Source organism: Notolepis coatsorum (genome assembly GCF_963971535.1).
Source record: "Notolepis coatsorum genome assembly, contig: SCAFFOLD_548, whole genome shotgun sequence".
Taxonomy (NCBI): Eukaryota; Metazoa; Chordata; class Actinopteri; order Aulopiformes; family Paralepididae; genus Notolepis; species Notolepis coatsorum.
In genome coordinates this window covers 10,001-32,812 of record NW_028172604.1, presented here as the reverse complement: position 1 = coordinate 32,812, position 22,812 = coordinate 10,001, and the positions used below count along the sequence as shown (strand labels likewise).

The 22,812-nt window shown below is 41.4% G+C and overlaps 1 protein-coding gene across 1 annotated transcript in view; it reads left to right on the top strand.

The window, feature by feature from the left end:
• Positions 1–9,168: 9,168 nt before the first annotated feature.
• The window catches only part of LOC311248010 (ribonuclease inhibitor-like), a gene marked incomplete at its 3' end in the record, with an annotated part of 16,115 nt that continues 2,471 nt past the window's right edge, over positions 9,169–22,812 (top strand). Inside the window, exons 1-7 of the mRNA XM_084338975.1 lie at positions 9,169–10,253; positions 15,660–15,836; positions 16,574–16,750; positions 18,163–18,339; positions 20,108–20,284; positions 21,018–21,194; positions 22,630–22,806. Of these exons, the coding sequence (XP_084195101.1) occupies positions 9,178–10,253; positions 15,660–15,836; positions 16,574–16,750; positions 18,163–18,339; positions 20,108–20,284; positions 21,018–21,194; positions 22,630–22,806 (2,138 nt within the window). The 5' untranslated portion in view covers positions 9,169–9,177. The remainder of the gene's footprint in view (positions 10,254–15,659; positions 15,837–16,573; positions 16,751–18,162; positions 18,340–20,107; positions 20,285–21,017; positions 21,195–22,629; positions 22,807–22,812) is intronic.

The window sequence follows — 22,812 nt, the reverse complement described above, 5'->3', positions numbered from 1 at the left end:
ATTCGTTTGGAACAATAAACGCCCGCGCTTGAAGAGATCAACTGCCCAAAGGAGTAAACTCGATGGGGGCTTAGCATTTCCAGACTTTAAATATTATTTTCAGGCTTTCTCTCTGAGACCTTTGATCACTTGGTTTGATGCTCAAGCAGCTGTATCTTGGCGACCATTGGAGGAGAAGTTGGTGTCCCCATATAGACTTCAGGATATTGTGTATACCAACATATCAATTAAACAATGTAAATTAAGATTTGGCCCTTTAATCACACATGTGAGAAACTTGGCGTGACACTCAGAAAGTGGGTACAAACCGCCATCAATGGCACACGCATTCCCCTCTATTTAATAACAATCTTCTCCTTATTGAACAACAACCTATTAGGTACCCTAGATGGGAAAAGAAAGGTATCCACACATTGGGGGATATCTTTGATAACTCTGGCCTCCGATCTTTCCAGGATATATCCAACGGATATGATCTCCCCGGAACCTCCTTTTTCTTTTATTTACAAATAAGAGCAGCTCTGAAGGCTCATGGCATGCCATGGGATGCTCCACTAGTGCATCACCGCTTTCACAAGTTATTTTATGACAAGGAGACATCGAGAGGCTTTGTCTCTGACTTTTATCGCCATTTACTCATGACCTCGTATAAAGAGCTCCCCCTGGATACGATTTGGAGAAAGGATGTTCCGGAGTTGGATGTAGATTTTGATTGGGATGCAGTCTGGGAAAATGTTCGGTTATCCTCACACAACCCAGATCACCAACAGATTCATCTGAATTTTATTCACAGGACTTATTTAACCCCTAGACGATTGAATTCAATGGGTCTCAGACCTGACTCTCTGTGTACCTTGTGTCCAAGTGGCGCCACAGGTACATTTATGCATATGTACTGGGAATGCCCTCCTGTTGTGATTTTTTGGGAAAATGTTACATATCAGCTCTCAGACATTTTCTCTCTAACCATACCTGTATCTCCTTCTGTACTATTACTGAATGATCTCTCTAAATTACCGACCTCTATACAGGTGAAAAAACTCATTTTGGCCGGCCTCACAGCCGCAAAAAAATTGATTGCCTCACGTTGGTTTCATCCAGATAGACTCTGTCCAAAGGTATGGTTTCTCACCTACCTTGACGTGATCTATTTGGAGATATCCACGGCACGTGTTATAGGGGTTAGGGAATCTGATATCGTAATTTGGTTGGCTACAGTGGCAAAGTTGAGGGAACGCATATAAGTTTGGAAATGTTTGTTTTGATTCTTGTTTTTTTTTTTTTTTGCTGAGTGATGTATTGTGATGTATTATGAGTGACTCATGTTGAGGTCCTGGGGTGAGCGAGGGGAGGGGGGGGGGGGGGAAGAGAACGAGCGAGTGTCCATGTTAGGATGATCACTGTACAGTTGTATCAGTAGTTGTCTTGTCATGTGGTGTTGAGTAAGTCTTTTTATGTATTGTTGTTGTTGTATTGTGATTGTGTTTCATGTTGGAAAAAAGAAAATAAAATAAAAATATTTTATCAAAAAAAAAGATTGCAGAATGGGTACAGTACAGCTCAATACATACAATTGTTAAGGGGATGCAGACCAGAGAAAGACTTTCGTCTTGTTTACATCAGGGTCCCCCATTTTCAATTCATCGTAACATATATGACATACATGACATACAGATAGACAGTACTGCTACATCTATACATTTATGACACCAGATTTGCAATTACGATTCACTGATTCGACTCACGCTTCAGTGGCGCTTCCGGATCCTGCTGCGAATCAAAAACTATGAAGAAAAAAATTTGGCCGATGTTATACATACAATTACATACAATTATACATACAATTGTTAAGGGGATGCAGACCAGAGAAAGACTTTCGTCTTGTTTACATCAGGATCCCCCTGTTTACATCAGTAATCATCGGTAACATTTGATTTCAAGGTCCTCCTCCTTATATACAAAGTATAAACATTGCGATCATCTAAGCCACAGTCTAAAGAAAATCAGGGATGCAGCCTTTGCTAACTATGCACCAAAGTTATGGAACACACTACCTATGGACATTATGGAAGCTAGATCTCTTAATATTTTCAGAAATAAGCTAAAAACGTACCTCTTCACCATAGCCTTCTAATACACCCCGCTGTTGATTGTACTGTAGCACTATTTTACTCTGGCCATTCTATTGCATAATTTTACTATCTATTCTACTATTCTATTATTGCACTGTATTATTGGTGTGCAAACCAGTCAACTTACAAAAAAGAGCCTGTTGGAGGATTTCAACAAGATAAATGCGACAACATTGCAAAATATTTCACTATAATATTTCAAAGTGAAGTAAAAAATATTATAATAATTATTTGATCATGTTAAATAAGTGTGACTGACTGACGACTGTGACTGTACTGTAGCAACACTGACACTCACAGCACACATCAGAACTGTCTTCTCTGTTCTGTGTGATGTGTTCTAACTTACTTTGTCTTCTCTGTTCTGTTCTGTGTTCAAACTGTCTTCTCTGTTCTGTGTGATGTGTTCTAACTTACTCTGTCTTCTCTGTTTTGTGTTCCAACTGTCTTCTCTGTTCTGTGTGATGTGTTCTAACTTACTTTGTCTTCTCTGTTTTGTGTTCAAACTGTCTTCTCTGTTCTGTGTGATGTGTTCTAACTTACTTTGTCTTCTCTGTTCTGTTCTGTTCTGTGTTCAAACTGTCTTCTCTGTTCTGTGTGATGTGTTCTAACTTACTTTGTCTTCTCTGTTCTGTTCTGTGTTCAAACTGTCTTCTCTGTTCTGTGTGATGTGTTCTAACTTACTCTGTCTTCTCTGTTCTGTGTTCAAACTGTCTTCTCTGTTCTGTGTGGTGTGTTCTAACTTACTTTGTCTTCTCTGTTCTGTTCTGTGTTCAAACTGTCTTCTCTGTTCTGTGTGATGTGTTCTAACTTACTTTGTCTTCTCTGTTCTGTTCTGTGTTCAAACTGTCTTCTCTGTTCTGTGTGATGTGTTCTAACTTACTCTGTCTTCTCTGTTCTGTGTGGTGTGTTCTAACTTACTCTGTCTTCTCTGTTCTGTGTTCAAACTGTCTTCTATGTTCTGTGTGATGTGTTCTAACTTACTCTGTCTTCTCTGTTCTCCAGGAGTCCAAGCTGAGACAAGATCAACTGACTCATAGACTGGAGGCACTGCTGGAGCCTCTGGACCTATTGAAACTGGTGAATAAAACATTAATTATAAATGAATTTATCCTGATGTAGAGGGAAAGGCTCTAGTGGTGGGTTTAGATATTTGTAATTTCTCTGTCTGCTAAATGAAATTGCCCCTACTGCCTGATCCAAAATAATCAGTTTTACAACAGCTTGTAATTTTAAGATAATACATGTATGTTACAACAAAAACTATTGTTTTGATGGTGGAAACATTAGTAGTAGGAAAACTTGTTTACCATTGTTTACTTTATCAATCAATCAATCAATCAATCAAATGTATTTGTATAGCACGTTTAAACATGACGCTTGTCAACCAAAGTGCTTCACATAGCTAAGCTAAGTACAAAGAAAAGTATAAAATAAACAGAGAAATAAAATAAAATCAACGGATAGACAAAGGAAAAACAGAACAACACGTCAACAAGTACGGCAAGAGTCAAAGTGAGTCAGGGAAGGCCAGGCGATATAAGTGGGTTTTGAGTTTTGATTTAAAAGACTCGATGGAGGGGGCAGATTTGATGGACATGGGGATGCTGTTCCAGAGGTCAGGAGCTGCGACCGCAAAAGCACGTCCCCCCCTAGACTTGAAGTTGGACCTACGAGTGGTTAGGAGACCCTTATCAGCCGATCTGAGGGCCCTGGCGTTGGTATAGGGGGTGAGGAGGTCTGCTAGGTAAGCAGGGGCTTTACCATTTAGGGCTTTGTACACCATTAAGAGGACCTTGAAGTCTATTCTAAAGCGCACCGGGAGCCAGTGGAGGGAGGCAAGTACAGGGGTGATGTGAGCTCTCTTCCGGGTACCTGTGAGCAGTCTAGCGGCAGCGTTTTGGGGGAGTTGTAGACGGGCTATGGTGGATTTATTTAGCCCCAGGTACAGGGAGTTACAGTAGTCTAAGCGTGAGGATATGAAGGCGTGAATTATTCTTTCCAGGTCTGAGGGGGAGAGAATGGCCTTGATCTTGGCTATGGACCGGAGCTGGAAAAAGCATCCCTTCACCACCGAGTTTACCTGCCTATTGAAGGAAAACTCGGGGTCAAAGAGCACGCCCAGGTTTTTAACAAAGGGCTTGACTAGGGGAGACAGGTTACCCAGGCTGCTGGCAATGACACTGGTTTGGTTTGGAGGGCCGAAAAGGAGGATTTCACATTTTGAGTGATTGAGTTGTAGAAAATTGTGTGCCATCCAGCATTTGATGTCGTCTAGGCAGGAATGAAGACTGTCAAGATTGTTTATATTGTTGGGTTTCATGGGGAGATAGACCTGAGTGTCGTCAGCATAAAAATGGAAAGAGATGTTGTGTTTTTTAATTATCAGACCAAGGGGCAGCATGTATAGGGAGAATAGGATAGGGCCAAGGATGGAGCCTTGTGGAACCCCGCAAGAGAGAGAAGCAGAGGGGGAGGAGCAGTTTCCGATGTTAACGGAGAAGCTTCTGTCACTGAGGTAGGAGGTGAACCATGATAGGGCTGTGCCACTGACACCAACTGCTTGGTGGAGACGGTCAATGAGGATAGCATGGTCTATTGTATCGAAAGCTGCACTGAGGTCTAAGAGCATAAGGACAGCACAGTCCCGGTTGTCTGTAGTGGGGAGCATAATATAATTATTATTAGAACACATACAGTAGTTATATAGATGCATGTTCCAGTTGTCAACGACTTGTAGATGGCATTGTTGTTGGTATTCTGCTTTTCATATGATTATCTCTAGCCTAAATAACTGCAGAGATAGATCCTTGTTGATTGTGCATTATTTCCTTCATATCACATCAGTCCTTCATTCACTATTTGATATGTAATATGAAGGGAATATGAATTAATATTAAAATACTTATTTAGTTAACCCATATCATTCCTTTCATTAACACTGAGAAGAAGATAATGAATGCATGAGTGATGTGGTGCACAATGTTACCTTGTTTTATAAGATATTGTGTCAACTATCTTCTTCAATTTGAATCAGTCTCTGCCCTGCAGCTGTAGCAGGTTTCTAGATGTGTTCAAACAGTCTTCTCTGTTCTGTGTGATGTGTTCTAACTTACTTTGTCTTATCTGTTCTGTTCTGTGTTCAAACTGTCTTCTCTGTTCTGTGTAATGTGTTCTAACTTACTTTGTCTTCTCTGTTCTGCTCTGTGTTCAAACTGTCTTCTCTGTTCTGTGTGATGTGTTCTAACTTACTTTGTCTTCTCTGTTCTGCTCTGTGTTCAAACTGTCTTCTATGTTCTGTGTGATGTGTTCTAACTTACTCTGTCTTCTCTGTTCTGTGTTCAAACTGTCTTCTCTGTTCTGTGTGATGTGTTCTAACTTACTTTGTCTTCTCTGTTCTGCTCTGTGTTCAAACTGTCTTCTCTGTTCTGTGTGATGTGTTCTAACTTACTTTGTCTTCTCTGTTCTGCTCTGTGTTCAACCTGTCTTCTCTGTTCTGTGTGATGTGTTCTAACTTCTAAAATTTGGCCGATGTTATACATACAATTACATACAATTATACATACAATTGTTAAGGGGATGCAGACCAGAGAAAGACTTTCGTCTTGTTTACATCAGGATCCCCCTGTTTACATCAGTAATCATCGGTAACATTTAGAATTGATTTCAAGGTCCTCCTCCTTATATACAAAGTATAAACATTGCGATCATCTACTACTGGTCTATTGAAGGTTCCAAGCCACAGTCTAAAGAAAATCAGGGATGCAGCCTTTGCTAACTATGCACCAAAGTTATGGAACACACTACCTATGGACATTAGGGAAGCTAGATCTCTTAATATTTTCAGAAATAAGCTAAAAACGTACCTCTTCACCATAGCATTCTAATACACCCCGCTGTTGATTGTACTGTAGCACTATTTTACTCTGGCCATTCTATTGCATAATTTTACTATCTATTCTACTATTCTATTATTGCACTGTATTATTGGTGTGCAAACCAGTCAACTTACAAAAAAGAGCCTGTTGGAGGATTTCAACAAGATAAATGCGACAACATTGCAAAATATTTCACTATAATATTTCAAAGTGAAGTAAAAAATATTATAATAATTATTTGATCATGTTAAATAAGTGTGACTGACTGACGACAGTGACTGTACTGTAGCAACACTGACACTCACAGCAGGCGTTACGTTAGTCATAGCCTATTCTTCATAGGCTACTGTTGTTTGACAAAAGACACTCATTAGCGCCACTCGACTCCTATACAACCAAATAAGTAGTATGCTATTCATTCAGTTGTCTGTGTCAATGTCTGTCTATTCATTCAGTTTATCATAGAAACGTGTCACTCTAGTTGAGCCCCCGATCGACGATATCCGTTGAGTTCATTGTGTGTGTCTGTGTGCGTGCCGGGGGGGCAGGGGCGTAGCTGGGGGGGGGGGGTAGCTTAGGTTGATTCCAAGGGCCCAGCACTGAGAGGGGGCCCCCAAAAAAAAAAAAAAAAAAAATTTTTTTTTTTACTAGACATCACTCAGGTGTATTATTGATGCTCTCATTGATACTATGTTTGTTTCTGAAGTGTGTGTGTGTGTGTGTGTGTGTGTGTGTGTGTGTGTGTGTGTGTGTGTGTGTGTGTGTGTGTGTGTGTGAGATATATATAGAGAGAGGGGGGGCTTTGGTAAACTATTGCATTGGTCCATTCATTGAAGATGAACGCAATGCGACATCCTTTACTAGGCTCACCCACCAACAGTGCAGGTGCTGAACTGCTGATCCGAATGTATAGGTAAAAACAATATTATGCGTTTTCATCAATAAAAAAATTGCCAAAAAATTTCTGCTCGCGCGCTTACGCGCGCTCGCAAACACTGGGGGCCTACAAATACATTCTTTCATGGGGCCCAGAATCTGGAGCTACACCCCTGCGGGGGGGGGGGGGGGGGCATGAACCGACTCATTGCCAGACGTGAGCGATTCGACTCACGCTTGATTGAATTGATTGATTGAAAAGTTTATTAACAGATTGCAGAATGGGTACAGTACAGTACAGCTCAATACATACAATTGTTAAGAGGATGCAGACCTGAGAAAGACTTTCGTCTTGTTTCCATCAGGGTCCTCCATTTTCAATTCATCATATGACACACACGACATACAGATAGACAGTACTGCTACATCTATACATTTATGACATACCAGATTTTCAAATACAGTACTGTTTGTGATACTAAAAAAATCCAGAAAAAGAGTGTATATACATTTGTGCATTGTGGGAGGTTGGATAGGTGGGGTGGGGCTGTACATTGGAGGGGGGGGGGGGACACTGTACATTGGAATACTGACCTACATTTGACATAGAAACTGTTCATTGGAGGAGGTTGGGTAGGTGGGGTTGGGTGGGGCTGTACATTGGAGGTGGGGGGGGGGGTTGGGTACATTGGAATATTGACAAAGCCATGCTTGGTCTTTATTTTACAACTGGGTTAGGACATTTGTAGGGGCCAGTTTTGAATTGCAGTCTCCCGTAGGCTCTTGAATCGGCTCTTATGAACGAGTCGCTCATGACCGACCCATCACTAATGTAATGCACAATATTATCATTCTTCCCTTGTGTTGAACCAACTCTCTCTGGGCCTCAGCCAAATAAAATACTAAGGGAAACCATGTTTTGGGAATCCAAGTTTATTGCCCCTCGCTATTGGAGTCTGGGGTAACCTCATTTTATCATCTCCTCTCCTTCAGTAAACTGTGTTAGATAACGAAGGTTATCCTATAACCCTAGTTATATGAATACTGGCTGAGCGTCTCGCTCTGCCATTATGAGATATCATCTCTCCAGCACCTACTGGGCCCGTGGAAACATTTTACATGCACCTCACTTGCACGTGACCATGCGAGGCGCGATTGGCCAGTATGCTATATAACTACCTATATGCTTATTACAATATACGTCAGGGTCTCAAGATGAAAACATTTACAAGCTTTGTTCTGTTTGACCAGTGATCAACAATGGCAGCGCATTCAGAACTACTGTCCAACATCCTGGACGAGTTAAGAAGGGAGGAGCTGAACAAGTTCCGGTGGCATTTGAACCAAGAGGTCCTGAAGGGCTACCCTTCCATCCCGAAGGGCCGGCTGGAGAATGCTGACATACAGGACGTGGTGGATCTGATGGTGCAGCACTATTCTGATGAAACTGTGAAGATTACAGAGGAGATACTGAAGAAGCTCAACAGGAATGATCTGCTGGAAGTTCTACAAGCAGGTATTCATGTCAGCCTCTACCTCTTTTATCTTTGAATAAATATGTGTATGTCTTTAGCTTTCAGTGATTTTCTCTCTTGCCTCTGAGATAGATGTTTAAAGGGACAGTTCACATTTTTAGGAAAAGAAGAAAATAATAATATAAGATGTATATCTGGTAGATGGCAATGTTGTTGGCATTCTGCTTTTCATAGATTGTCTCTAGCCTAAATAACTGCAGAGATAGATCCTTGTTGATTGTGCATAATTTCCTTCATATCACATCAGTCCTTCATTCACTATTTGATATGTAATATGAAGGGAATATGAATTAATATTAAAATACTTATTTTGTTTTGTGTGGTGTGTTCTAACTTACTTTGTCTTCTCTGTTCTGTGTTCCAACTGTCTTCTCTGTTCTGTGTGTTCTAACTTACTTTGTCTTCTCTGTTCTGTTCTGTGTTCAAACTGTCTTCTTTGTTCTGTGTGGTGTGTTCTAACTTACTTTGTCTTCTCTGCTCTCTGTTCCAACTGTCTTCTATGTTCTGTGTGATGTGTTCTAACTTACTTTGTCTTCTCTGTTCTGCTCTGTGTTCAAACTGTCTTCTATGTTCTGTGTGATGTGTTCTAACTTACTTTGTCTTCTCTGTTCTGTGTTCAACCTGTCTTCTCTGTTCTGTGTGATGTGTTCTAACTTACTTTGTCTTCTCTGTTCTCCAGGAGTCCAAGCTGAGACAAGATCAACTGACTCAGAGACTGGAGGCACTGCTGGAGCCTCTGGACCTGAGTATGTTGACATGGTAACAGGGGCACGAGGATTCACTGATCCACAGATGGAGGAGTTCTTCAAGAAGAGATTCAGTGATAATGTGGAGCTGGCCAGCAGTATCATCTCACACATCAAAGCATCAAAGAGCCTCCACATCATGTGCCACATCCCAGTCTTCTGTTCGATCTCTGCTACAGTTCTGGAGAGAATGCTGACAGACAAAAGTGACCAAGACAGAGTGCTGCCCAAGACCCTGACGGAGATCTACATCAGGTTTCTGGTGTTTCAGTCCATACAAGGGAATAAGTACCATGGAGACCAAGTACCAAGTACCACGTTCCAAGACTGGAATACAAAGCCCAGTAAGAGCATTCTGTCTCTGGCGAAACTAGCTTTTGAACAGCTGGAGGAAGGCAACCTGATCTTCTATGAAAAGGACCTGGAAAAGAGTGGCATTGATGTCGAAGCAGCCTCAGTGTGGTCAGGAGTGTTCACACAGATCTTTAAAAAAGAAGATGAGGGAGTAAAGGTGTTCAGCTTCATCCATCTGAGCATTCAGGAGTTTCTGGCTGCTCTTCATGTCTTTCTTGCATTCAACAACGAAAATGTGAATCTGCTAGAAGAACCATCCTGGGTGCTTTTTAAACAACCCTTCTATAACGGTGCTGTGAAAAAGGCCTTACAGAGTAAGAATGGAAAGCTGGACCTTTTTCTCCGCTTCCTCCTGGGTCTCTCACTGAAGACCAATCAGATGATCATACCAGACCTGCTGACAAAGACAAGAAGCAGCTCAAAGACTAATCAGAAGACAGTTGAGTACATCAAGAAGAAGATCAGAGAGAATCCATCTTCAGAGAGAAGCATCAATCTGTTCCACTGTCTGAATGAGCTCAATGATCATTCTCTAGTGGAGGAGATCCAACGGTACCTGAACCAAGGAAGGTTATCCACTGACAAACTTTCCCCGGCTCAGTGGTCAGCTCTGACATTTGTGTTGCTGACATCAGAAGAGAATCTGGACGTGTTTGACCTGCAGAAATATTCTGCATCACATGAGGCTCTTTTGGGACTGCTGCCAGTGGTCAACGCCTGCAGTAAAGCTATGTAAGTGTTCCGTCTAGATAATACCTAGATAATTAAGTGTTCCGTGTAGATACTATCTAGATAATTAAGTGTTCTGTGTAGATACTATCTAGATAATTAAGTGTTCTGTATAGATAATACTCCCTTGATTAAATTAATTATTTGTCAGGGATAGTAGCAACAATCACCATCATCATCATTAGTAATTAATTTAGTATATCACTGTTAAAAGTAGAATGTGTAATGTAGTCAAACAGTGACCTCTTGAGCCCTTCTCTGTATTTCACTTTGTTTAAATATTTTGTTTTGGTCTGATGTGTGGTTTAGTAACCTACTGTGCATTTCTCCAGGCCTCTTTTTTGGCAGAGCTTGAGGTGTGGTCAGCAATAGCAACCCAATCCATCCCTATACCCATTCAAACCCAACCTACACATCAGACCAAAACAAAACATGTAAAAGTGCAATCCCAAGCGGGGCTCTCTAGAGGGCTTAGATGTCACTGTTTGATGGCATTACAGAGTCTACCGTTAATATGATGGATGGAATAAGGGTCTAGAAGGGTACTCGGAGAGATGTCCGTCTAGGCTACAACATGTATTAGCCTACACTTCATTCCTGTCATGAATGGATCAAGACCCTCCTCTGCCTGCACATTTCCTTCAACTGTGGAATCGCTGTCCCACAGCAGTGCTCACTCAAGCCTTTAGGCACTGAGACGTCTGTGTTAATGAACCATAATAGCGCACCTGATAATTACTTCTACAGCTGTGACTGGTCACGGTTACCTTTATTTATATAGCACATATAAAACCAACCGAAGTTGAACCAAAGTGCTTCACAGTACAAAGAAACTGACAAAGTCAATACAATACAATAAATACACTAGATAGTCACAACAGGACCAGGGCTTAACAAGCCTCAAAAAGCCAATGAAAGCCTGAAGCGAACATGAAGCGATGAAGTGATGTGGTCACGCTTCTTTGTGCCAGAGGCACGCAGCAGCGCTTACAATTTTTAAAGCAATTAAAGATATCTCCTGTTTTGGATTTTCTCCGTCCCTGGAGACTGCCAGTGGGTGTGGAGAATAGTGTAGTGAGAAAGTGGTGTGGTTTCTGGCCAGACCAGCCATCTTGTTTCATGAAATATCATACATTGTAAATACTTCACCCATAAACAAAACACTGCTAAGCAAACACAATGTTGTTTTAACAAGAGATTGTTCTGACTATTCTGAAACTAAGGTTTATCAACTACGATACAAGGTTCATTCTGGCACTTCCATGTTGTAAAGTGTTGCTAGAGAGCTGATTACAGGAGTCTAGGTGATGCTGAAAATAACTGCATGTGTCACTGAACAGTTTAACAAACCATGTATTGTACACACAACCCATAGCCATACAGTAGTGTAGTGGCTTCTTGTAGGTCAACCAGGTAGTGTCTTTAACATGCACATTCCAAAAAATCCAAAACGAGATCCAAGGTATGATGAATTAAATTATAGATTTATTTTAAGCATCTAAATAAAACACCAAAAGAAAGATTCCAATACTCATAAATAATAGTATTCTAACACTGATGTGGTTTAAAGAAAAATGTATGACCTGGCACCTTCACCAAACATTTTTACCATGCCTAGGCCTTCTTCTTCTTCTTCTTCTTCTTATTGAGGTTTAACGGCGGCCGACCACTTGTTAGGGTATGTGCCGCCATCTACTGGTATCCTTTACCTCCTACAAAACCCAATTCCCCTCACCTTCTTGGAGTGCAACTAATGCTGCTACTTCCCAATTGATCCCCCCTCTGCGAGACACTCCTTGCCCCCTGCTGCCTGACTCTGTACACCTTGGTCACCCGCTGCCCCCTTATTCAATTCCCTAACCACCTCCTCCAATGTCAGACCTTCCATACCCAAATGTTGAACCGCTATCCTAACAATCATCTTTGTTCTATCTGTTCTACCCTCAATCTTTGCCGCAGTATTAATTACCCCTGCCACGAAGCCCACAATACTCAATTTCTCCTCCCACACCCTCTCTCTATCCTCCTGCCCTACCCTTTCTGCCAACTGCCCTTCTACAAACCCCTGCACCCTAACTTGACTTCCTTGTCCTACCCTCCTAGCCGCCTCTGCATACGATAACTTACCCTCCCTTCTAACACTCTGAACCACTACCTCCCTCTTCATCACCTCACACCCCCTAAACGCTACACTATGCTCCCCTCCACAACTACAACACCATAGCTTCACTCCCTCTCCACACTTCCCATAGTCATGCTCCCCGCCACACCTAGCACACCTCTGTCCCTTCCTACATGAAACTGCTATATGACCAAATTCCTGGCACCTGTAACATCTCAGAGGACTCTGAACAAATTCCCTAACCCTATACACCCCACTCCCTACATACACCTTACTTGGAACAACCTCACCTTCAAACTTAATCACAACCGTCTCCGTCACTACCCTATCTGCCCCCCTCTTCATCCTTTCTGCACCATTAACTTTCCCATTACGCACATCGCTCCCCAACTCTTCCACCAGCTGCTCTACGCTAACCTCCACCGAAACCCCAGCTATCACCCCCTTACATCCCCCCTCCCTCTTCTCCCCTACTCTCACAACCTTAATTATACCCACCCCTCCAATGCTCCTCATCTTCCTAGCCCTCTCCACCTGATCCACACTAACACACCCTACGGCCAGATTCCCATCCTCCAAAACTCTCGCATACTTTACCTCCCCTAATTGCTTACCTATGAGTTTGGGCAACTCGAAAAATCCTAATTTCCGCACTCCCCCCTTCCCCTCAAACCTAACCACTATATGAATCACTTCTGCAACACCATTACCTACACCCTCGCCTTCTGACCCACTCGAGCTATCTCCCCTACCCTTCTTCCTCTTTATCCCCTTCCCACTGTCCCTGCTCCTCTTCTCCACCTTACTCCACCCTTCTCCCCCGCTCTCACCCCCCTCCATACTTTCACCATCTGACTCCCTTCCCCTGTCACTACCATCCCCGTCCCTACCGACACCTCCCTTGCTCTCACTACCCGCCCCAGCTCCCAGCGGCGAAAGCAGTTCATCATGGATCAGCAAGGCGGCCACATCCATCTCCTCGTAACCGATAAAGCCGTCTAACACGACCCGGCACTTTTTACCGTCGATCCAGGAAACAACCCCCGGGTACCTCGCGCCTTCCCCCGAAATGTCAGCTATACAACGGGATCCCACCCTCCACTCCGGTGCCGCCTCCACTTCTCCGCACAACTTTCTGTCATCAACTTCCAAACTCCGCGCCAGTATCCTCTCGTCTATGCTCTCGTCCATCCGCCGACACACTTCCTCCCAATCCTCAGACCCTCCCCCGCCCTGCTTCGACTCCGCTTTCTCTCTCCCTCTCTCTCTCCGAGCGACCGGGTCCAACCCTCCTCCGTGCCTTCCTCCTCTCACCGACGCCATTACACTTCCGCCTCCCCCGCCAGCGAGCCTCGCCTAGGCCTTCTCTTCCTGCTCATTAAACCACCTGAGATTCCAAGAGTCCCCGCCCCCCACTCTCAACATGCACTACCGGCCTTTGGACACTAGGTGGGGTAGATGACTACAGAGGGGCAGAAACAAAATGTAAACAAATGATAGATACACTAAGAACACAATAGAATGGCTCCAACAAGTAGTGTCCATCACTAAACATGAAGCGGTTGTGGCATAGGCATATTTTAGCCAATGCAACAATGAGACCGTTGGGCGGTTGATCAGACATTCTTTCTAGTAATGTGTTGGTTCACATTGATGCCTGTTGTATTTGTGTGTACAGTGACTCAATGTTCATGGTGGCCAGAAACATTCACATCAAGTTGATCAAACTTGCAGAGGAAATCAGAGGAGTCAGGTAATCATGTAGGATGGTATAGTTAATGTAGGAATGGTTGGATAAAGTGATCAACTCATTTGGATAGTGGTTCTACCAGGGAGTCATTGATGTAGGACGGTAGTTTAAGTTGTAATGGTTGGTTATAATGATCAACATATTGGGACAGTAACAGAGTCATTGCTGGACACAGTGGGGCGACCAGGACACAGTGTTTTGTTCCTGTGCATTTTTGGGAGTAAATACAAAACTGGGCTCCTTTGCTGATTTATGTAAAAGATAACTGTGGTCGCAGAACCTTTGATGTGGCCAGATTTGAGAGCTTCATCAATAACCGGTTTGATGATGTTGCGAGTGAATGTCCTGGGGCTGTTGCTGGATTTCCTGTATGTACTGGTATCAGACAGCTGTCACATGGCTTCAGTGTAGTGAAGGACACCTACAGCTCCACCTTTTTATTGGCTGGTTGGATGACAATGGAATTGTCTTATTGTTGCAAATCCAACTCAAATGAAAATTAAATAAAGTCGGCCATAGGACTGTCACGCTGTGAGAGTCTCCAGGGTTGGTTTTAGTCTTGGGGCCATCTTAGTTAACGTTAGCAACTAACGTTAGCTTAAGATCCAGTAGGTTTACAGTGGCTTTGGCAAACAGGGATGGTGAGGATTTTAAGCATGTTAGACACATTGGACCCGTTAGCATTCATTATCCATTTTCAACAACCTCCTGCTCATATCCAAAATGGTCCCACACTACTGATTTACGTCATATTTTTCGCGGATATAAATACTTCCTTCTACCATTTTGGTTTTCACAGCATGTCTCCTAATGCCTGTGTGGCTGTTGGTGGGAGTGGCATACACACAGATTTTCACTGCACATACTGTACAAACAGTGTAACTTGTCACAGGGAAACGTCAAACATAGGGCTGAATAGCTAGATATCATAGCTTTAAGGTCAGCGCTGGTCTGTGTGCAATATGAAATGACAATTGCATGTTTTGATTGAGAAAAATATATTGGAATTTGGATTTCTTTTCAACCTGGGCGGGCCTCCTGAGTATAGGGCCTAAGTATGCTCACTGGCTGGTACAGTGAAACAATGCCGGTCTCATTCTCCAAGGACTTACGACAAAAAGGGCTTTCTCTTAGGGCCATTTGAGACCTTTTCGGGCCGATTTTGAAATTCACCAACCGTCCCAATAAAACATATATAATTAATATTATATTATAATATATTGTCTATATTCATGTCTTGCCCGAAAAGGTCTCAAATGGCCCTAAGAGAAAGCCCTTTTTGTCGTAAGTCCGTTGGAGAATGAGACCCGCCTGCACGGGTGTAATTCATTCCTAATTCACACAACCTCATATTGTGGTTGTTAATGAAAGTTCATTCATGTTCATCTACTTTCCCCTCTTTTATTTTCCAGGAAAATGTTTCTATTAAGTATTATTGCTACCACTTTATTTTAATTTTCTTTATTTTACATGTTTCCCTGTTTAAATAAATACAAATTAAATGTTTCTGGTTACCTTCCCATCCATCTTCATTCAGGCTGAACAGCTGTAACCTCTCAGAGAGATCCTGTGAAGCTCTGGCCTCAGTTCTCAGCTCCAAGTCCTCCAGTCTGAGAGAGTTGGACCTGAGTAAGAACAACGACCTCCAGGCTTCAGGAGTGAAGCTGCTCTCTGCTGGACTGAAGAGTCCACACTGTACACTGGAGACTCTCAGGTCAGTCTTATATGAAGCCACATTTTACTCAAAACAAATCAAACAGAATATTGTATACTGGTTCATTTTCTAAAAACAAAAAAATATATACAATATGTATTGGTGTTGTTATGATGCTGGAATGTGTAAATATTCCTGGGAAAATATTGATATTCGATACCATGAGGCCTTTTTTAATTTATTAGCTTCATATACATCACTTTCTTTGATGTTCAAATACAGCTGGTAGGGTTATAGGCTGTGAGTGTGTTGTTTTCATTGTGTGCTGAACGTCTCAGCTTCTCTAATACTTTCAGAGAAATATCACTGTTTAAACATATTTCTTTTCATATGTTAGATTAGGTCTTAAAAAAATTATTATCAATATATATTGAAAAATCTATATATTTTACAACACTATATAAGAACAAATTATTACATAAAGGCATTTGTAAACCTAAAACCTGGGCGGGCCTCCTGAGTATAGGGCCTAAGTATGCTCACTGGCTGGTACACAATGCTTCCTCACACTGTGCACGGGTGTAATTAATTCCTAATTCACACAACCTCATATTGTGGTTGTTAATGAAAGTTCATTCATGTTCATCTACTTTCCCCTCTTTTATTTTCCAGGAAAATGTTTCTATTACGTATTATTGCTACCACTTTATTTTAATTTTCTTAATTTAAAATGTTTCCCTGTTTAAATAAATACAAATTAAATGTTTCTGGTTTCCTTCCCATCCATCTTCATTCAGGCTGCTGTACTGTGACCTCTCAGAGAGCTGCTGTGAAGATCTGGCCTCAGTTCTCAGCTCCAAGTCCTCTAGTCTGAGAGAGTTGGACCTGAGTAAGAACAGGCGCCTCCATGATTCAGGAGTGAAGCTGCTCTCTGCTGGACTGAAGAGTCCACACTGTACACTGGAGACTCTCAGGTCAGTCTTATATGAAGCCACATTTTACTCAAAACAAATCAAACAGAATATTGTATACTGGTTCATTTTCTAAAAACAAAAAAATATATACAATATGTATTGGTGTTGTTACGATGCTGGAATGTCTAAATATTCCTGGGAAAATATTGATATTCGATACCATGAGGCCCTTTTTAATTTATTAGCTTCATTTATTACATGGCGTTTTCACATTCGCCGAAATGCTTGCTTGTGATTGGTCAAGAGAGAGAGAGAGAGAGAGAGAGAGAGAGAGAGAGAGAGAGAGAGAGAGAGAGAGAGAGAGAACACGTCATCTTTCCTTCACAAAGCGCATCGAACGCTGTCAACTAAAGCACCGTGTTTACTACAGCGCGGGTCACACAGTAGCCAGAACCTGGGTTCTCAGACAGAGAGAGAGAAAGCTCCCGTCTGGTAGAGATTTGGGCTCTACTGAGCCTACCTTTCTAGTTGAAACGTTGCAATTTTTACATCATGCGTAAGCTGTCAACTAGCGAGATGCGTTGTACTTGTTACAGAGCTGGTTACAGAGCTGGTCCACACTGCTATTATGAAATGACCCGAAATGTATGTAAGCTTGTCAACTAAAGCGGTCCGTGTTTAATAATAATAATAATAATGATTTGGATTTATATAGCGCGACAGCACGGGTGAGCAAACTCGTCACACAGCAGCCAGTGATCATTCATACCACAGACGCACTCTGCCATACAGTAGTTAATGTTAAATAAAGCCCATTTGAATTGAGAGAGAGCGAGAGTGTCTGTATGTAAGCTTTTTTTTTTTTTATCTGAGAGAATGTCCGCGAATGTCCTCAGACTCCTCACGCAGGAGAAACGACTGCAAAAAGTCGAGTCCCGTGGATATTATTGCAACAGATAATTCATACATTATTATGTTTAGAATTTGGACGGGGGGGTAGGCTCTGATACCAGTCTCACGCCTCTGCGGGGGTGTAACACCTTACACCTATTCACAGCGCACACGCCGCTATTGTGTGTGTGCGCGCGTCCATGTATGTGCGTTTCGTGACGCGATTGTAGTTCTTATCGCAAATGGAGATTATTACAATCATGCCATCTAGCAAGAATTAAACGTATTTACAATTCGTATTAGGTTTAGCAAGTTGGGGGACGTATACCTTACATGTCAAAGCACTAGAAATGGCAATTTTTCTATTTTTATCGATTTCTGAAAAGATGTCCTTTTTGAGCATTTAAGAGGGATTCTAATTTCTTTTGTTGTCCGCCGACGGGTTCAAAGCTCCAGCATGACTCCTAAGGGTTGTATTATTGCTACCACTTTATTTTAATTTTCTTAATTTAAAATGTTTCCCTGTTTAAATAAATACAAATTAAATGTTTCTGGTTTCCTTCCCATCCATCTTCATTCAGGCTGTGGGCCTGTGGCCTCTCAGAGAGCTGCTGTGAAGATCTGGCCTCAGTTCTCAGCTCCAAGTCCTCCAGTCTGAGAGAGTTGGCCCTGGGTCAGAACTACGACCTCCAGGATTCAGGAGTGGAGCTGCTCTCTGCTGGACTGAAGAGTCCACACTGTACACTGGAGACTCTCGGGTCAGTCTTATATTAAGCCACATTTTACTCAAAACAAATCAAACAGAATATTGTATACTGGTTCATTTTCTAAAAACAAAAAAATATATACAATATGTATTGGTGTTGTTACGATGCTGGAATGTCTAAATATTACTGGGAAAATATTGATATTCGATACCATGAGGCCTTTTTTAATTTATTAGCTTCATATACATCACTTTCTTTGATGTTCAAATACAGCTGGTAGGGTTATAGGCTGTGAGTGTGTTGTTTTCATTGTGTGCTGAACGTCTCAGCTTCTCTAATACTTTCAGAGAAATATCACTATTCTTTTTAAACATAACAAACAAAACAAAATATACAATATATATTGTTGTTACGATGCTGGAATGTCTAAATATTCGTTTAAAAAATATTGATTTTCGATACCATGAGGCCCTTTTCAATTTATTAGCTTCATATACATTACTTTCTTTGAGGCAACTGTTCCATAATGCGGCAAATTAGTATTGAAACCGTTTCAAATATTCAGTATCCATATGTATTGAATTTTGTTTGGACAGCACTAATATATATATATAAAAGAGTGCATTATTAAATAAAGTTATCTGTAAACATCCAAAACCAGCTCTAACTTTGATACCTTTGATTCCTTGAAAAATATTAATATTTGATCCCATTTTCGATACCACAGGGCCTTGTTCAGTTTCTTAGCTTCATATACATTGTCATATTATTTTGATGTTCAAATACAGCTGGTAGGGTTATAGGCTGTGAGTGTGTTGTTTTCATTGTGTGCTGAACGTCTCAGCTTCTCTAATACTTTCAGAGAAATATCACTGTTTAAACATATTTCTTTTCATATGTTAGATTAGGTCTTAAAAAAAATATTATCAATATTGAAAAATCTGTATATTTTACAACACTATATAAGAACAAATTATTACATAAAGGCATTTGTAAACCTAAAACCTGGGCGGGCCTCCTGAGTATAGGGCCTAAGTATGCTCACTGGCTGGTACACAATGCTTCCTCACACTGTGCACGGGTGTAATTCATTCCTAATTCACACAAACTCATATTGTGGTTGTTAATGAAAGTTCATTCATGTTCATCTACTTTCCCCTCTTTTATTTTCCAGGAAAATGTTTCTATTAAAGGGGAACTATCTTATAAATGGCCTTTTTGAGTGTTTAGCATTGTTTCCTAGCTATGTGAACTTATATTAATATGATCTATGTCTCAAAATTCTCATATTGGCGCATTCTTCCAATTCTCCTCTCACAATATTCACCCTCACTGAACTGAGTCGTTTGAAAATGTGCCTATATGTGATGTCAGAGAGACACCGCTGCATGTTAATGTTCAGGGGGGCGGCACGGTGCCGTGGTTTAGGAGCCCAGGCTGCATGTTAATGTTCAGGGCGGCACGGTGCCGTGGTTTAGGAGCCCAGGCTGCATGTTAATGTTCAGGACGGCACGGTGCCGTGGTTTAGGAGCCCAGGCTCAGAACAGCTCGAAATCTTGAGGTAGAAAAATGCTGTTTTTGAGGACTTGATTAGAAATACAAAACAATGAATAAAAAAAATATATATATTACAGAGGTGTTCCATAGACTCACAGGAATTGTGTAAAAGTGCCCAAATAGTGAAAGAAATAGTAAAATAGTTCCCCTTTAAGTATTATTGCTACCACTTTATTTTAATTTTCTTAATTTAAAATGTTTCCCTGTTTAAATAAATACAAATTAAATGTTTCTGGTTTCCTTCCCATCCATCTTCATTCAGGCTGGATAACTGTAAACTCTCAGAGAGATCCTGTGAAGCTCTGGCCTCAGTTCTCAGCTCCAAGTCCTCCAGTCTGAGAGAGTTGGACCTGAGTAAGAACAACGACCTCCAGGCTTCAGGAGTGAAGCTGCTCTCTGCTGGACTGAAGAGTCCACACTGTACACTGGAGACTCTCAGGTCAGTCTTATATGAAGCCACATTTTACTCAAAACAAATCAAACAGAATATTGTATAATGGTTCATTTTCTAAAAACAAAAAAATATATACAATATGTATTGGTGTTGTTATGATGCTGGAATGTGTAAATATTCCTGGGAAAATATTGATATTCGATACCATGAGGCCTTTTTTAATTTATTAGCTTCATATACATCACTTTCTTTGATGTTCAAATACAGCTGGTAGGGTTATAGGCTGTGAGTGTGTTGTTTTCATTGTGTGCTGAACGTCTCAGCTTCTCTAATACTTTCAGAGAAATATCACTGTTTAAACATATTTCTTTTCATATGTTAGATTAGGTCTAAAAAAAATTATTATCAATATTGAAAAATCTATATATTTTACAACACTATATAAGAACAAATTATTACATAAAGGCATTTGTAAACCTAAAACCTGGGCGGGCCTCCTGAGTATAGGGCCTAAGTATGCTCACTGGCTGGTACACAATGCTTCCTCACACTGTGCACGGGTATAATTAATTCCTAATTCACACAACCTCATTTTGTGGTTGTTAATGAAAGTTCATTCATGTTCATCTACTTTCCCCTCTTTTATTTTCCAGGAAAATGTTTCTATTAAGTATTATTGCTACCACTTTATTTTAATTTTCTTGATTTAAAATGTTTCCCTGTTTAAATAAATACAAATTAAATGTTTCTGGTTACCTTCCCATCCATCTTCATTCAGGCTGGACAGCTGTGGCCTCTCAGAGAGATCCTGTGAAGCTCTGGCCTCAGTTCTCAGCTCCAAGTCCTCCAGTCTGAGAAAGTTGGACCTGAGTTGGAACAACAAGCTCCATGATTCAGGAGTGGAGCTGCTCTCTGCTGGACTGAAGAGTCCACACTGTACACTGGAGACTCTCAGGTCAGTCTTATATGAAGCCACATTTTACTCAAAACAAATCAAACAGAATATTGTATACTGGTTCATTTTCTAAAAACAAAAAAATATATACAATATGTATTGGTGTTGTTACGATGCTGGAATGTGTAAATATTCCTGGGAAAATATTGATATTCGATACCATGAGGCCCTTTTTAATTTATTAGCTTCATTTATTACATGGCGTTTTCACATTCGCCGAAATGCTTGCTTGTGATTGGTCAATAGAGAGAGAGAGATAGAGAGAGAGAGAGAGAGAGAGAGAGAGAGAGAGAGAGAGATAGAGAGAGAGAGAGGACGTCATCTTTCCTTCACAAAGCGCATCGAACGCTGTCAACTAAAGCACCGTGTTTACTACAGCGCGGGTCACACAGTAGCCAGAACCTGGGTTCTCAGACAGAGAGAGAGAAAGCTCCCGTTTGGTAGAGATTTGGGCTCTACTGAGCCTACCTTTCTAGTTGAAACGTTGCAATTTTTACATCATGCGTAAGCTGTCAACTAGCGAGATGCGTTGTACAGTTGTACTTGTTACAGAGCTGGTTACAGAGCTGGTCCACACTGCTATTATGAAATGACCCGAAATGTATGTAAGCTTGTCAAGTAAAGCGGTCCGTGTTTAATAATAATAATAATAATGACTTGGATTTATATAGCGCGACAGCACGGGTGAGCAAACTCGTCACACAGCAGCCAGTGATCATTCATACCTCGTATACACAGACGCACTCTGCCATACAGTAGTTAATGTTAAATAAAGCCCATTTGAATTGAGAGAGAGCGAGAGTGTCTGTATGTAAGCTTTTTTTTTCTTTATCTGAGAGAATGTCCTCGAATGTCCTCAGACTCCTCACGCAGGAGAAACGACTGCAAAAAGTCGAGTCCCGTGGATATTATTGCAACAGATAATTCATACATTATTATGTTTAGAATTTGGATGGGGGGGTAGGCTCTGATACCAGTCTCACGCCTCTGCGGGGGTGTAACACTAACACCTATTCACAGCGCACACGCCGCTATTGTGTGTGTGCGCGCGTCCATGTATGTGCGTTTCGTGACGCGATTGTAGTTCTTATCGCAAATGGAGATTATTACAATCATGCCATCTAGCAAGAATTAAACGTATTTACAATTCGTATTAGGTTTAGCAAGTTGGGGGACGTATACCTTACATGTCAAAGCACTAGAAATGGCAATTTTTCTATTTTTATCGATTTCTGAAAATATGTCCTTTTTGAGCATTTAAGAGGGATTCTAATTTCTTTTGTTGTCCGCCGACGGGTTCAAAGCTCCAGCGTGACTCCTAAGGGTTGTATTATTGCTACCACTTTATTTTAATTTTCTTAATTTAAAATGTTTCCCTGTTTAAATAAATACAAATTAAATGTTTCTGGTTTCCTTCCCATCCATCTTCATTCAGGCTGTGGGCCTGTGGCCTCTCAGAGAGCTGCTGTGAAGATCTGGCCTCAGTTCTCAGCTCCAAGTCCTCCAGTCTGAGAGAGTTGGACCTGAGTAAGAACAGGCGCCTCCATGATTCAGGAGTGAAGCTGCTCTCTGCTGGACTGAAGAGTCCACACTGTACACTGGAGACTCTCAGGTCAGT